The sequence below is a fragment of the Artemia sp. Qi Xiang Cuo genome, chromosome 8 (assembly GCF_049724085.1).
Source record: "Artemia sp. Qi Xiang Cuo chromosome 8, ASM4972408v1, whole genome shotgun sequence".
In the NCBI taxonomy this organism is placed as follows: Eukaryota; Metazoa; Arthropoda; class Branchiopoda; order Anostraca; family Artemiidae; genus Artemia; species Artemia sp. Qi Xiang Cuo.
In genome coordinates, this window is record NC_142801.1 from 44,629,889 (window position 1) to 44,646,270 (window position 16,382).

The following is a 16,382-nucleotide window of genomic DNA, read 5'->3' on the forward strand; positions in this document are numbered from 1 at the left end:
ATAATAACAACAAGGTGCTGTAAAATATGCCGTAAAATATATTAAATATCAGTAAAATAGGTAAAATACTAATTTTATGGGGGTCTTTAAAATTACAGTAAAATATATAAAATACCCATTTTTACTATTTACAACACTACTCTTTATGCAAATGCATGTTTAAAAAATGTGTTCCATCCTCTTTGCAAGGAAAATCATTTAAGGTAATTTTTGCAAGACCTTTTATGACTAAACAATCTCTTATTTTTTTTTGTAATAATCTATGGCCAAGATGTTGGAATATCAATTATACTCTGTGGTTCCAATTTCATTCCAAAATTTTCTTCTTCCTGTTCCAGCTATGGTCTGTGTAATTGTGTTTCTTGTTAATTTTTACTTGTTCTTCTCAATGTTTATCATCAACTTCTTCAATTATGTCATTTTCTTCTTCATGTTTGTCAGTACTTTTTTCTTCAACTTTGTCATTAGTTTTTTCTTCACCTTTGTCATCATATTTTCCTTTTTGTACTTAATTTCATTTTTAGACTACCACTATTATATTTTCTCCCACAACTCTTTCTTGTTTCAGTGGATTCAACATCTAATGATAAAATTATAAGTTGGGTATTCATTTTTAATCAAATAATATACTTAAATTTTTAATTTTCAAAATAATTGCTTGTTAATCAAGATTATGTATTATTACTTCCCTTACTCAACTATTAGTAATTGTAGTCACAAACACAACTCTAATAATTATAACAATTTGAAGAATGCAAACTACAAATGCAAGAAACAATTGACATTTGATTCTAGCTGTACATCCACCACTGGCTGGTATGGTTGAACAACTAGTTGCATGTGCATATACCTCCATAGTAGTTTACATATGTAAAGGTGTTCACTTACATAGGCTAGTACAAAATCTCTCTCTAATGCAGGACTATCCTGATTAAATTCAATACACTTGACATGAACTTTTATGGGTATCAGTTTTCTACATTATAAAGTGTATATTATATAATAATAAGCACAATGTAAATTTGAAATAAATGTGTTGTTAATTATTTTAATAATTGATAATTATCTATTATTGTCAAAAGTAGTTTGCTTTAAATTCTGAATTTTTGTTTTCATTTTGAAGGTAATGTGGGAACCTTTCAAATGTTGGCTCCAATTGCTCTAATTGCCCTTTATCTGGCCCTGTTTGCAATAGACAATCTTTTATGATTTTTTCCAACAGCAGAGGTGATAGTGATTGGCCAATAATTTGAACTTTTGCTCTTGTCTTCTCCTTAATGTATAGGGTTGATTTGTGCTGCTTTTAAGTCTATTGACATGACTTTGGTGTCATTTGATTTTTGGAAGCGCTTTGATAGTGGCAGTGATAGTTGAGTTTGGACTTCCTTTGAAAGTTGTGGGTGCATGCCATTGGGCCCACTATATTTATTTGGATAATTTTTTTATGACTATTATAGGAGACATTTGAGAGTTAATTTTTTAGTGTGGTGAATTTGGGCGAGAGAGTATTATCAGAGGGTGTGAATAGAGAAAGGTCAATTGGTTGTTCAAGGCATCAACAATGGTTTTGGAGTCATTTGATTGGATTCTATTACAAGCTTGCTCTGTAACTGTGTGTCTGCCAGGGTAACCATGACTCTACTAGGACACTGCTTTTAAACAAATATGGTGTGACTGTTTAGTTCACTGAATATTTATCCATCAGGTGGAGGTGGTGAGTGATGCCATTTACTTCAAGGAATGAGATGAGAAAGTGTCTATGACTAGTTTAAAGTAGTTTTAAGAATGTTTTAAGGTTACATTGAAATGACCCCTGTTTAAATTTTACCTATATTTCCTAAATATGTACTGTTTAGTAAAATTAATTTGGGTATGCTATATGGCTAGATACTTTTAGATAAGGCTAAGCTAGGCCTAGATGGAAGGGACTGACCACAACCTTGGAAAACTTCTTTCTTCAATATATATATATATATATATATATATATATATATATATGTATGTATGTATATATATATATATATATATATATATATATATATATATATATATATATATATATATATATATATATATATATATATATATATATATATATATATATATATATATATATATATATATATATATATATATATATATATATATATATATATATATATATATATATATGAGAGAGAGAGAGAGAGAGAGAGAGAGAGTATGAGAGTAGTAGTAGTAGTAGTAGTAGTAGTAGTAGTAGTAGTAGTAGTAGTATATATATATATATATATATATATATATATATATATATATATATATATATATATATATATATATATATATATATATATATATATATATATATATATATATATATATATATATATATATATATATATATATATATATATATATATATATATATATATATATATATATATATATATATATATATATATATATATATATATATATATATATATATATATATATATATATATATATATATATATATATATATATATAATGTATATATATATATATATATATATATATATATATATATATATATATATATATATATATATATATATATATATATATATATATATATATATATATTATAATAATAATGATAATAATAATAATAATAACATTTATTCATCCCCTATCTAGAAAAATAAATTTTTGTCGATCACTACAAAAAGAAAAGAAAGAGAAACCAGTTTTATAAAGATAAAGATAAAACACTCAATGTAGTTCATGACCCACAAATAAATGCAGGTGAGAAATGTTGTCTGTCCAATTCAACTTTTTGCACTGAATTATTTTGAATCCGAGACCGTTGCTTGGCTTGCTCTTTAAGACCATATTTTTCAAGGCTGGAATTCATGTAACGCGTGGGTACGTACAGTAAAATTTTGCAAATTTATAGCATCACTTATTGATGTTTTCAGTTTCTTTCACTGACAGCATGTGGGATACCTCAGCAAATTAGATTGTGTGTGGTGTGCACAAAGAACAAAAAATTCAGGTCAGAGATTTCCTGGAGTAGTATCTAAAATTCAGTACTACAGGCGTATAAGCATATTTATTAACTTTAGTTTGTTGCTGATCAATTGCTTATCTATTTTAATAATTGCTTCCGCAATCGTTATACCAAGATATCTCAGCTCCGATACTGTACGGACAACATGATTTCCGATAGTGACAGAATCACTTTGCGGTGCATTGAAGGACAAAAATTCGCACTTATCAATATTGATGGAAAGCCCAGTAGATTGAAAGTCACTTAAGAGTCGATTCAGGTTCTCTTGTAAGTCTGCTTTGGATCTATTGAGCAGAAGGACGTCATCAGCGTATGTCAAGTAAGATAGGTAAGTGTCATACAATAGGAGAGAAGGTGAGATGCGGTGCAGAATCTTGGAGATGGCACGTTTGAAAATTAGAGGACTTAGAACACTGCCTTGCCTCATACCTTTTCTGATTTTTACAAGATCTGAGATTTTACCTTTCCACTTGACCAGCACACTCGAATTTTCGTACCAAAGTTTCAGAGTACTCACTATACATAAACTTACTCTATTGTGCAGTAGAGCATTCATTGATTGCATGTGATTGACGCTATCGAGTGATTTCGATATATCAATAGTGCACACATACAGAGGCGACTTTCCTTCCGAGTCCATAAGTACGTTAGCCAGAAGGCGGTTAGCCTCTGGGTACCCAAAACCTTCTGGATTCCAAGGTGATTTTCTCTAAAGTGTCCAACATGAAGCCCAGAGAAGATCATATTTTCACACACTTTGTTCGAGGTACACGAGACAGTTATGGGTCTATAGGGTTGATACTTGCTTTGATATTTTGCTGTCTTGGCGACAGATAAGATGACTCCATTTAGGAAAAAACTGAAAACAAAACCCCTGGTGGCATACACTTGGAAAATAAGCTGAAACAGAGGCATTCAGCTATGCACCTGAGGCGTCTTATTAAAAGATCGTCTCTGTCCATCCCATTCTTTGCTTTGGAAAGAACTTTTCTGACAGCTAACTTGGTTTTTTCAAGGGAAATGGGAACAATGGAATGCTGGCCTGAGAAACGTGCGACCAGCTGGAAACTTTCATTTCATATTGTGTTGTTATAGTAAGATTTTCATCTCCATGCATCAAAGCATAGTCAGGGTGCCAATCACGTAATGTCAAGGAAGTATTAGATCGAGTATCGTCTGGTCTGATTAGCCTTTGCCACGATTTTTTATCTCCAGTGAATGGTCGCCTGATAATTTCCCACCTTTCAGTTCAGTTTTATATCTTCGTTTTGTGCCCATTTTTGGCTCTAATACAGTCCCGCATAGCGGTCTACCATAGGTAATCTATGAGTATGATCAGGAGTTTTCATGTCGTTGGACTGGCTGGAGTTCGGCGGATGCGAACCACGCTAGTTTTTCTGTTCCGATTGCTGCTCATTCTGCAGTAACTACTTTCGATTCGACCAATTTCAGATTATGAGCGACTTGATTAGAATAACAGGTAAAATCAACCATGACTGTGACATTGGAAGGGCCAGAGCAGAGTAGATGAAACGGAGCTTTGATGGAACTCAGGACCGAAACAATAGTGGCGACGTAAAGGGTAATATGGCATTTATCCCAATTTCGCTTGTTGACCCACTTTCTGGAACAAGAGTAAATAGGGCTCGGTGTTGGCTGTATCTGAAACGAAAGTCCGGAATGGTCACTAGTCGGATTGTCTGTGCAAACTTTAACGAGAAGACTAGAAATGAATGCACATGAAGGTATCAGGTGAACATTGGAGGTATGACCACTAGTATGGGTTTATATAAAATCCAGGGACTTCGGCCAAATCTTAAAAGTGGTGGAGAGACAATTCATAAAAATATCGGATAAACTTTGGTCCTTGTATGGGTCACAGTTGAGGTCCCTGGCAATTAGCCACTTACACCCACGAAGCTCAAGAGACTCCAAATGTTGTCTTAGGACATCCGCTGCTTTTGAGAACTTTTTCAGAGAGACAGTATTGTTGTAATTAGTAGGCATGTATATGTTTATGAACTCAATTCCTTCAACAGAGACACACAAAAGACTACTGTTTCTAATTGTTGGCTTAGCCAAAAGTTCCTTCCTAGCGTATATTGCCAAGCCTCTGGACGGACGCCCTGCCGTAGATCTCGCTGGCTCTAAAAAGACATCGTGTGAGCGGGATCTGTTCAGGAAGTTTATATTCGTCCCAGGAAGCATATGCTCCTGGATAAATAGCACGTCATAAATTTGAAGGAGATCATCTATGTCTTCTTCTTTGTTGCGACAACCATTGATATTCAGACTGAAAACTTTAAGAGATCTATTTATTGATTATTTTTTTGTTTCCCAGAATCTCTCTCAATTTTGGGCATCATAGGCTGAAGCAGACATGAGGTCTATTGCAAGAAGTGCATTTGAGATCTCCGTTACAGGGTATATCTTTGTTACTAGAGTGTGGTTCGGAACATCTTGCACATCTTGGACTGTTTCTGCAGTTTTCAATAAGATGATCGAAGCTCTGGCATTTGAAACACCTACAAGGGGCCTCCATGTACTTATCTACCCGGAAAAATTCGTATCCAAGCTTGATTCCGTTAGACATTACAAAGCTCATGGTCTGTCTATTTGCTGCTGCCACTTGGCAAATTTGCCGAAAGGACACTAGGAGCTTCAACACAAGACGCTTTAGCTTTTACAACATTGCTGAATTTAACTTGTAGTTTATTGTTTCTTAATTGCCTGACCTCCTGAATCCCATCGTTGGAATGAAGTTGACTAAGTGTTTGTAGTCTAGTCAGGGGATCCATTGGCGGAGCGTTTTCTATAATTACAGTACAAGTTGGAAGCTTGTTGTTCGCTAAAGCTGTAGCTCCAGTATCTGGGCAAGTTGTCAATTTAACACCCGTCGTATACTGCTTTATCACGGACACTGCTCCGTATACTGTTATATATATATATATATATATATATATATATATATATATATATATATATATATATATATATATATATATATATATATATATATATATATATATATATATATATATATATATATATATATATATATATATATATATACTTCAGTAAAAGTTACCCTTTTGCCCAGCCTATTTAAATTTTCTTTTTCTTTTTCACAGTAAGTATATATATATATATATATATATATATATATATATATATATATATATATATATATATATATATATATATATATATATATATATATATATATATATACTTCAGTAAAAGTTACCCTTTTGCCCAGCCTATTTAAATTTTGTTTTTCTTTTTCACAGTACTTGTCAATGATTTAAAGGTTTTTATCAAACTTTAAGATCCTTTGTCCAAGATTAGGCAATGTTTTAAAGATTATGCTAAAATATTCAATTTTGTCGTGCTTATTAAATGAATATCAACAAATCCAATTCCAAAACAGCGTATCTTCTAGGTGGTTTAATAAAGTTTTTTTTCTATAGTAATTTAACCATTGGAATGGTGATTAGCTCTCCAACTACTGAGTATTTTACCCTACTAAGACAGCTGAATCCCCTCCCCCCACCTCCAAAAATAGCCAGATATAAGAACAACTACTTAAATATTTTATCTAAAATGATGGAAAATGTGGATTAGAATCTAAGGAACTAAAAAAATCTGATTAATAAAGTTTCTACATGGGGCACAATTGCCATGGTAGATACCATTATATTTGGAAAGAGTTGAATAGGAATAGCACCAATCTTTGTTTTTATAGTGTTTGTTTCCTTCTTGGACCTAGTCTTCATGCAGGATTATCAAAAATACTATATATATTAGAGGTTCCTGTATTCTAAAGAAGTCCTAGATAAAGCTCTGAAACTATTGTAACCTTAAACTGTTTTTGCCTATAATATTAATGCATCTTGTATGAGAATCAAAATTATTAATATTCTAAAAACTGGGGATTACCAAGCTAGTACTTTCATATTTAGTTCTTGGAGTAATCTGCTTCCCTCTTCTTTTTTTTCTCTATTAGTTGCAATGTTCTTGGGTTATGATCAAACAGTTTATTCTAACAAACTGTAATTAAGGAGTAGCCCTATAGTAACCATAACTCTAAAAAAAGGAAGTTTTATAACAATTGATACATCAAAAGAATTGGCTTTTTATGCAGATTCCAAATATATGAAGTTTATTAAGTTTCATGTTACCTGTCAAAAGCTACAAGCTTTAAAATTTGCCTGGTTTTCGGAAAAGGGGCGAAACAGCCCTAAAAAGCCAAGCAATCCTAACGAAAATCACACCATCAGATTCACCATATCAGAAAACCTACCATAATGTTTCAAGCTCCTATCTACAAAAATGTGGTATTTTCTATTTTTGGCAGAAGAAAGATCATAGATGCATGTTTAGGGCTATTAGTTTGCTGTTTTTTTTTTCATGGGTAATTTTATTAGTCCAATGGTCCTAGAAGATCAAAAAAGAGCTCATTGAAAAGGAAATCGAAAGTTCTAGTGCTCTTTAAGTAACCAAAAAGATTGGAGGGCACCTAACCCCTCCCTCTCATGCCTATTTTTTCCTCAGAGACATCTGATCGAAATTCCAAGATAGCCGTTTAATTCACCATGGTTGAAAGGTCCAATAACCACGCTTTTGATGACATAACCCTGTATAATCTTTGGGGAAAGGGCTGGAAGCTATGGAATTTGCCCATATTGTTCACATACAGATTTGTTATTGGGAAATATACGTAATTTTTTTGGGGTGATTTTCTGCTGGGAGTGGAGGGGGGAGAATTTTTCATGGGGAGGAAAGCTTCTTTGAGAATTTTCTAGGAAAATGTTGCATAGGGGCAGAGGGAGGGGATTTCCTGGCATGATGTGAAAAAAAGTCAGAAATTGAATAAAAAACGAGTTTTTAAACCAAAAATAAGGACCAACATTAAAACTTTAAACAAACAGAAATTATTCTGTATATGAAGGAGGCTGCCCCTTCCTCAACCCCTTGCTCCTTAAACTAAAGTTTGAATTGTGTCCTGATTCTCTAAGAAAGACTACTCAAACACAAGTTGATTTTGAATGAGAAGTATTTTGAAATAGCTTTAAAATTGAAGCATTAAGAGCAAGGGCTGAGGAAGGGGCAGCTCTGCTCATATACAGAATAATTTCTGTTCGTTTTTTAGTTTTAATGTTGCTCTTTACTTTCAGTTGAAAAAAACATTTTTTTTAAATTACATCAGGAGCCTCAAATCTGCCATACACATTGAGTTCCAGATTAAATTAGAAATTCAAGTCATTTGGCATCGTTCAAGGCTAAAGGAACAAGATTTTCCTTACGAAAGATTAACCTTGTAGAGGTGCTTGTGTCCTTTGTTTTATTTAAGAATTTTGTGCAAAGATAATGTGTTCCAACTAGAATGCTCAGTGTTTATGCATTAATCTAGTAGTAATGGGAAGTGGGCTAGTCTAAAAATAGTTTTGGAGCTGAGAAGACTGCTACCCACTATCAACAAGTCCTTTAGGGATTTCTTAGTTGGTGTTGCATAATCTTTTGTATATGTTAGACAAGGTGATGTACCACATACCAGCAGACCAACATAAACACATGATTCTGACTTCAAATAAGGATAGGCTGATTTAATTCGGCTAATTTAATTAGTAACAGTATAGTTTGTTCCCCACTAAACAGAACACTAAAAACACTATTCTTGTTTTAGTGCATTCAAAAAAATTTGTATTAATTGGTTTTTGCAGTTGCTCCCAGTCTAAGTGTAAAAGTTAAAGAAAATCATCATTCACATGTCTCTCTGTACCAAGGTATTTTCCTCATAAATTTCAAAACAAATTTGGAAAAAAATTTCTATCTTTCCGCTGAAAAGTTGTATTAGGTGTTAATGCTGGTGGGGCTTTAGGCCCGCTTTAAGCTTTGGTCATAGGTATTGAAAAAAACTGGTAATATTCTACTTCAAACAAATTACAACCCTTTAGGCATGCAATTGTAAATTGAAGTGGATCAGAATATGTATTTAAGTATTGAACTGCTTGTGTTCTATTGGAAAGGATAGATAACTTTTCTAGTTAAATAGGTGTAAACGTGAAATTCGTTTTAGAGTTTTCTATCAGTATATCATGATTAATTAAATCAAAAGTGTTTTGTAAGTCTATTGCTGTGAGGTACTTCTTCTTTATAAGGCATGAGATCGATGAATGCCAAAGCCAGATAGAGCCAGATATAATGTTTTTAAGCTTATTAAATGGTGTTTCTATAAGATGAAGAAGGAGATAGTGGGTGGAGAATGTAGGTTTTCAAATTGCCCGAGCTTTATATTTGGGGTTATCCTTGCTTTCAAGTCATCTAGAAAGCTCTTAAATACTTTAGACAAAACAGAATTAGTGCAATGGGTTCCACCTTGTAAAGATTTTATTATACCGTGACTGCGACTGAAACTCACTGATACTATTAATAAAAATGTGGTCATGTCCCATACCAATGTTGAATTAAAACTCACTTTATCTGTTTCACTAAGTGGCTGTATTTGCAATAAGAAAGTGGTTGAATCTGAAAAAGAAATGATTTGTCCTGAAACGTGTGGAAAGCATTTATGCTAATGGAATTCGTATTCTGTTTTTTTTTTTTTTTTTTTTTTCAATTTAAAAATCCGAGAGGATTCCTCTGCCCTCTCCTTAAGTCTGCTATAATCTAATCAAGCATGTGACCTGTGGCTTACAGACATCAATGTATTTTTACAGACATAATATACTATTGTATGTATTGTAGGCATTAACCCATGTAAGGGATACTCCGATTTGTGTTAATTGAGTGAATTCAGTCATTGTTTTGTCAGGCTATAGAAAATAAGTGCATTTTTTATTTTAGCAATTTATTGTTTCCAATAAAGTGCAAGCTAAATAATAGCAAAAGGAGCTGAGTTGGCATTTTCCCTAATTTGTGGGGCAATTTTTTTAATCTTTAATGTCAGATTAGTAATTAATTTGTATAGACGTTTTAAGCTTTACATTGTTCCTTACTTTAGTGAAAAAATGTTTGATACAGTTTTAACTTAATGATTTTATGTGTAATAACCCCAGCAAAATACTGGCAGTGCTTGCCCCCCCCCCTCCCCCCATAAGGACAAATTCCTGTGGAAGTCAATCATTGTTATTGTGGCTCACAGTAGACAGAATATACCAGTAAGCTTATCGCAGATCATTTCTGGTCTTCGTGAACAAAAAGCTCCTCCCACTTATTTCTGCCTTATTTCTGCATTAGCTTGTTTCTGCATTAGCTTTATTTACGTTTGTTTAAATGCATTTTGATGTAAACATTCGGAAACAGACTAACCTGCATTCCCGCTAATCTGACTTCGCCTATGTTTATATCTGCCAAAACGGAAATAAAGCTAATGCAGAAACAAGCTAACCCCGGTCCGGGTTTTTATAATGGGTGAGATAGAGAATGATCATACTGCTAATTATATAAACTGTGTTGTGGCTCAACAAGGGGTTTTCATTTTTATTACCTATTAAATTCTAGGGCACCAACATTACAGCCACAGAGTTAACTGGTGGGATGGTGCCAAACTTACAGGTTGCTGAGCCTGTTGGTACCAAGGCCCATGGACCCCAGATTGATCCCAATAAACAAGTAATCGATTTGACTGATGAACCAGATGAAGATTTGCAAAAAGCACTAGCCCTAAGCTTACAAGAGGAACATGAAAGAAATACTGGATTCATATCCCAAGAGCAGGCAGACATTGATAGGTAGTATTTTCCAGAAATTTATCTTTCTCATCTTCAGATTTGTAAGCAGAAATTCAAATATGGTTTATACATATATATTTTTTCATATTAAAATTTACGAATTTGTACAAAACTACAACTTTTGCTTATAAGTACATGGAAGATTTAGTTGTAAATAATTTAATACGTTTATTTCGTAACTATTACAGTTTTGTTCAAAGCTTGATTGCAGCTGAATTTAGCCTCCACTATCTTAGGTATAACCTAGATGTGCCATGCAAGAATTTTAAAATAGTGTTCATCACTTTGATCTGGCGTGGTCGATTAGAAGTTTGGATTCTACTTTTTAAATTTTCAGGAAATTGATCTCGACAAAAAATGAGACAAAATTCACGTTAAATAGCACGTTTGCAGCTATTATATGATAAATAATCTGGGCTCATCTACTGCAGTTTTCTAAAGATCTTAATAGTCTAGAGAGACCAGAAACTTAAGCTTATTTGATCAAACACCTCCCAAGCATTTAACAGCCCTAACTGTACCAGATCACCCATTAAAAGACTATTGGGGTCTAATAGAAATGTAACCAAAACGCAGAACATATTCCAATACACCTACTAATTATGAAAATTGCTTACATTGTTTAAATTGCTCTCTTGGAGTAATCTCTGTAAATCTTTCTGAATCTAGTCTGCTAAAATTCCAAAAGAAACAACATGCCTCTCTTGATAGCGCAAATATTTATCATATTCAGGGTTCGGACTCGCCTATAAATTCAAATAAATTCCTATATTTTAATGCACTCCTATAAAGTGCCTTTATTTTGGCTAAAATCCAATTATTCGTATATTTTCGGCTGAAGAGCACCAAGAACATTGCTCATGATTTGCAATTTTCACCGCTCGTTAACTAAGCCAAGATGTGCTTTTCTTTGCTTTTGACTCTGCTTGGAGACTGTGCTGTCTTTCGGTGTAGATCGATAATTAATTACAACTGTTGAGCTGTTTGAACTTAACTAATGCTTTGTGTTGGGATTAGTAAGCTGCTTCTGCCTGGGCTATGCTGTTGTGTTGACTTAGTAGCCTATGTTTTGTTTTTTGTCATGTTGGGCCTGTCCGAAATGAGCAAAGATCAGTATATAGGCTCTACTTAATGAGACTGTGAGTTCTTGCGACTTATGCGTTTCCTGGCTGAACTCTATAAAAGGCTGATACGAATACAGCCCAGTTTTGGACATATCCACATTTTTTCTTTTTATGGCCTTTTAATTGCGGGATGCTATTTGGCAGGTGATGCTTGGTAATCAAGTATGGGGCCTACCAAGTGCAATAGTTCATGGCTTGCTCAGACGGATTGCAGCGGTAGAAAAATTGGCGAATGGTGTAAGACTGGTAACGACCAGTACTCGTTCTTTTACAAACTCTGCTTGAAAAATCTTGGTTGCACAGCTGGGGTTGCTCAGCTAAACCAACATGTGCGATCTGCAGAACACAAAGCCGCAGTTACTGCTCAACTACATCCACTACAGCTTCACCTGATTGGACAATCTCGAGTTGGATGAAACAACCAAGGATATACCATTAGTTGGTACAAGCATGTTTTGTGAGCGTGATGCCGTTTATAAAGCTGAGTTAATATGGGCACTTCGGACGGTTCAGAGTTCCATGTCTGCTAACTCTTCAGACCATATTGTCGCAACCTTCCATGCGATGTTCCCCGGTAAGATCCCCGACGGAATGTCCCTATGTGCGAAGAAACTCACGTATCTGATCACCGATGCGCTGCATCCTTACTGTAAGCAAATGCTTGTGACGGACATTCACTCATATTTTGTACTAAAATATGACGAGACAACCAACAACGCTGGTATGAAAGAGTTACAGATACGTGTTCGATATTGGTCCTCATACGTAAACGAAATCCAGAGGAGAAATTTATGCACAAGTTTTATGGGCCACTCGACAAGTGACGACCTGTATAGGAAGATTATGTCAGCCATTGAACTGTTCATGAGTGTTCATGAGTTTCACAAACTCAAGAACAGCAGAACTATTCATGAGTTTCACCCAACTGTTCCAGAAAGAAGAGCCTCTCATTCATGTTCTGCACTCAGAGATCAAAAGACTAGTTTTGACGCTTTGCGGACGGGTCTCTACTCCAGATTTTGTGACCGAGACTGAAAATTTCTCACCAGAAATGTTAAACCTTGCTGAAAAATTTGCAGAACAGCCCATAGTTTCAGAAAATGTGGAACGAGCTTTCGGTGAGAAAGCAACACTGAAAGACAAGGCCATTTTCTATGTCAATGTGCGAAAACATTTTATTGTGGGTATTCGCCGTATTTTGAACAAATGTCCTCTGGAAAAGGATGGTTTTCTAGAGGCTTTACGCTGTTTGAGTCCGATCAACATGAAGAATTCAAGAAGACATAGCGGTTGTGGCACGCGAGATTGCGATTGAAGTAAGCTTAGACGTCGCCCAGGCTGAGTGGCTGCTTTTGCGAACGGAAACTGGACCCCGTTAGGACATTACTCGGATTGATCATTTTTGGAGTCATTATTTTGGACTGGTGAATGAGCGCGGGGACACCAAGTACCCGGAACTTACCAAGCTTATCAAAGCGGTGCTGACGTTGTCGCATGGCAACGTATATGTTGAGCGTTGGTTCTCGCGTTCTGGTAGGATTCTTGGTGAAGACCAGGCCTTGATGTCTGAACGCGTTCGGGATGCGAGAATTATGGTATATGACACGTTGAGGCTTTATTGAGGAAAACCAGATCGGTTTGTTATTACAAGAGAGCTGTTGAATCTTGCACGTTCTGCACGGTCTTGGTATCAAGAATATCTGGATGAAAAGAAAATAGAAGAGCTATCCAAGAAGGAGAAAGCAGCTTTCGAAGAGGACAGCAAGCGAAGTTGCAAGAGGTCCACGACAAAAAGAAAGAAATAGAAGACCTGGAAAGCAAAAGGAAAAAACTAAGAGCATCAGAGCAAGAAAAGAGAACCGTAGCAGATACTCTACTTCAGGAAGCGACCGGCAGAATGAAGAAGGCTGCCTAGTCCAAGAGTTCCATAGACATTGCCCTAGCTGTTCTTTGCTCGAAGGAGCTGTGAAGTTCAGAACAAGTGAAAGTGAGCAGATGGTGGAATCTGCGAGAATGGAGCAGTCTCTTGCAAAGAGAAAAACTGACATCGTATCGAAATTGATGCCCAAGAAGCAGCAAGAGTGATTCCAAATATTTTACCTGTATCAGTCAATTGTTCGCACATTATGTGTATCTGATTTTTTACTGTTTTTACAATTTGTACAGTTTGTATTGGAAATAAAAAAAATAAAAAACAATAAATAAATGCAAAAACTCGGGAAATGACGAATTTATGTGACCAGGCATCCCACGCCATCTACCACAGATCTGATCCCGAGGACTTCCGAATCCTATATTGGGCCTATATTTGGGCCCGGTAAATCCTATAAAAATAGGACAGAGCCTATAATTTGAAACGAACCGACCTGTCCGAAACCTGCATATGCAAATTAGGTTAACTATACTTTCAGCGTTCATATCCACAATGTATTTAGATGTTTTACCAGAAAGATGAGAATATTGCGCAGGCTTTTAATTCCCCCCCCCCCCCTTTGGGATGATATTGCTTAATTAAAGTTTCGTAAGAATTATTTTAGATCTGAAATTGTCTAAGGTCTCAGAGCTTTTGAAGCTTATATGAAAAGATCTATTCCATAAAATGGAAACAACTAAAAATCCTATCGTTCGCCTTAGGTGTAGCATAAAAAAAGTTAACTGAACAACTTTCCTCTGAAGTGAGTGGTCTTTCTGTAGCTATTTATTGTTGCAATATTGTGTGACAATTTGGCAGTCAACATTCAAATCATACCCAAAGAGACTTGATTCCATCCATAGACGTGCACTGAAAATAATTGGAAGTATAGATGACTGTCTCTCTCTTGTTTCACTCTGCTGTCTGTCATGCTCAGTTTATGTTTTTAAGTTCTTCTCTGGGTCACTTCCATCTCCTTTCTGCAATCTTTTTAGGTTGACATCTGAACAACATGATCAAAACACATCATCTGCTGTCGACATTCGGTTGAGGCGAACATCAACGGTGCGCTCGGATTTTTCCCCGGATGTGACTTGCGCTATAGAGTGGAACGTGCTTCCGCAAGAGCTGAGTTGTAAGAGCTCACTTGGGTCCTTCAAAGATAATTTAAAGAATTACTTAGTGAAAGGTCAAATAATTAGAAGTTAATTTGGATTAAAATAAGTTTAGTATTTAAGATTATTTCTATTTTTTTACTTTTATGTTTGTTTAGTTAATTAGGTGAGGTGATTGTGCTTCCGGGGAGGGAGGGAGGAACCCGATAGTTGAAGTAATAATAATTAATTTTGGAGGAGGATTGTGGTTGTCTTGGGAGTGAAGTGAGAGCTGTTCTGCGTGATATTGATGAATCTTTATATTTATGGGTCTCAATGTTGATTGTGTGACTGAGCAGTATCTTTTATGTTATTTTATTTCGTTTTCTTTTCAAAATAAAACCGGTTGAACTTGAAAACTTGAAAGTTATGGAAAGAAGGGGTTTCCTTAATAGTATTGTTGAAACATGTCAATAAAATCAAAACTAACAGATTGTATTCGTTATAAGATTGGTTTAGAAACCAGATTGCTTCCAGAAACCTAACTCTTGAAGCTCCCAATATTTACATGAGTTCCCATCTCCTTCCTGCATAATTCTGGTATAACAAAATGTTTTTAAACTATTGACCTCTTGACTAAATGTATCTGAGGTGCAATTATAAGTGTGAGTGCTTGTCATTGTTGGGAATGATTTATTGAATGATCCTGTTTTGAAAGAGGTCAAAAATGCCTAAATATATAGAGATGGGACCGCTGCACCCCAAATGAGGTTCTCAGATTGTACATATTTTCTCTGCTGGTATGATTCTAATCTCAACAAGATGTAGGTTGTTCACCTCTTTACTACTTGTATCTATGAAGTGTGACTGTCAAGGGCCACTCCCTGAACGAGCTTGACTCAAAAGAGTGCTGTGTTGTACCCTATGCGGGTCCCACTAGTTAAACAAGACTAGTTAAATAAGACCCCAATAGAGGTCCTCAAATTATATATATTTTCCATCCTGGTATGATTCTAATTTCAGTAAGGTGTAGATTGTCCACCTGTTTACTGCATGTTTCTATGAAGTGTGAGTCTCTAAGAGGGTGTGATTGCCAAGGGCCACTTCCTAAACAATCTAGGCTCAAAAGAGTGCTGTACATGTGCCCTAGCTGGGTCTCACTAGCTAAACAGGACCCCATATGGGGTCCTCAGATTGTATATGTTTTCCATCCTGGTATGATTCTAATTTCAGCAAGTTCTAGATTTCTCACCTATTTCACCTATTTTTGAGTGATAGTGATTGTCAACTGACCCTCCTTGAACGATCTTGACTCAAAAGGATGCTGTGTTAGTGCCCAAACGGGGTCCTGCTAGTCAACCAGATTTTCCAGCTTGGTTCTAACTTCAAAAAGGTTTAACAAATCCATCTGTCTACTAAATGCATGTATGGAGCTTTATTTTTCAAATACAGGAGCCTATTGTTGTCACAATTTTTTTCCAGGGGGAG

At 35.1% G+C, this 16,382-nt stretch overlaps 1 protein-coding gene across 2 annotated transcripts in view; it reads left to right on the plus strand.

Moving 5' to 3' along the window:
* Positions 1-16,382, plus strand: part of LOC148949452 (ubiquitin carboxyl-terminal hydrolase 25-like) — a 96,425-nt gene that overhangs the window by 10,490 nt on the left and 69,553 nt on the right. For both annotated transcript variants that reach the window (XM_089093485.1, XM_089093486.1), the window contains exon 2: positions 10,535-10,764. In XM_089093485.1, coding sequence (XP_088949611.1) covers positions 10,535-10,764 — 230 coding nt within the window. The remainder of the gene's footprint in view (positions 1-10,534; positions 10,765-16,382) is intronic.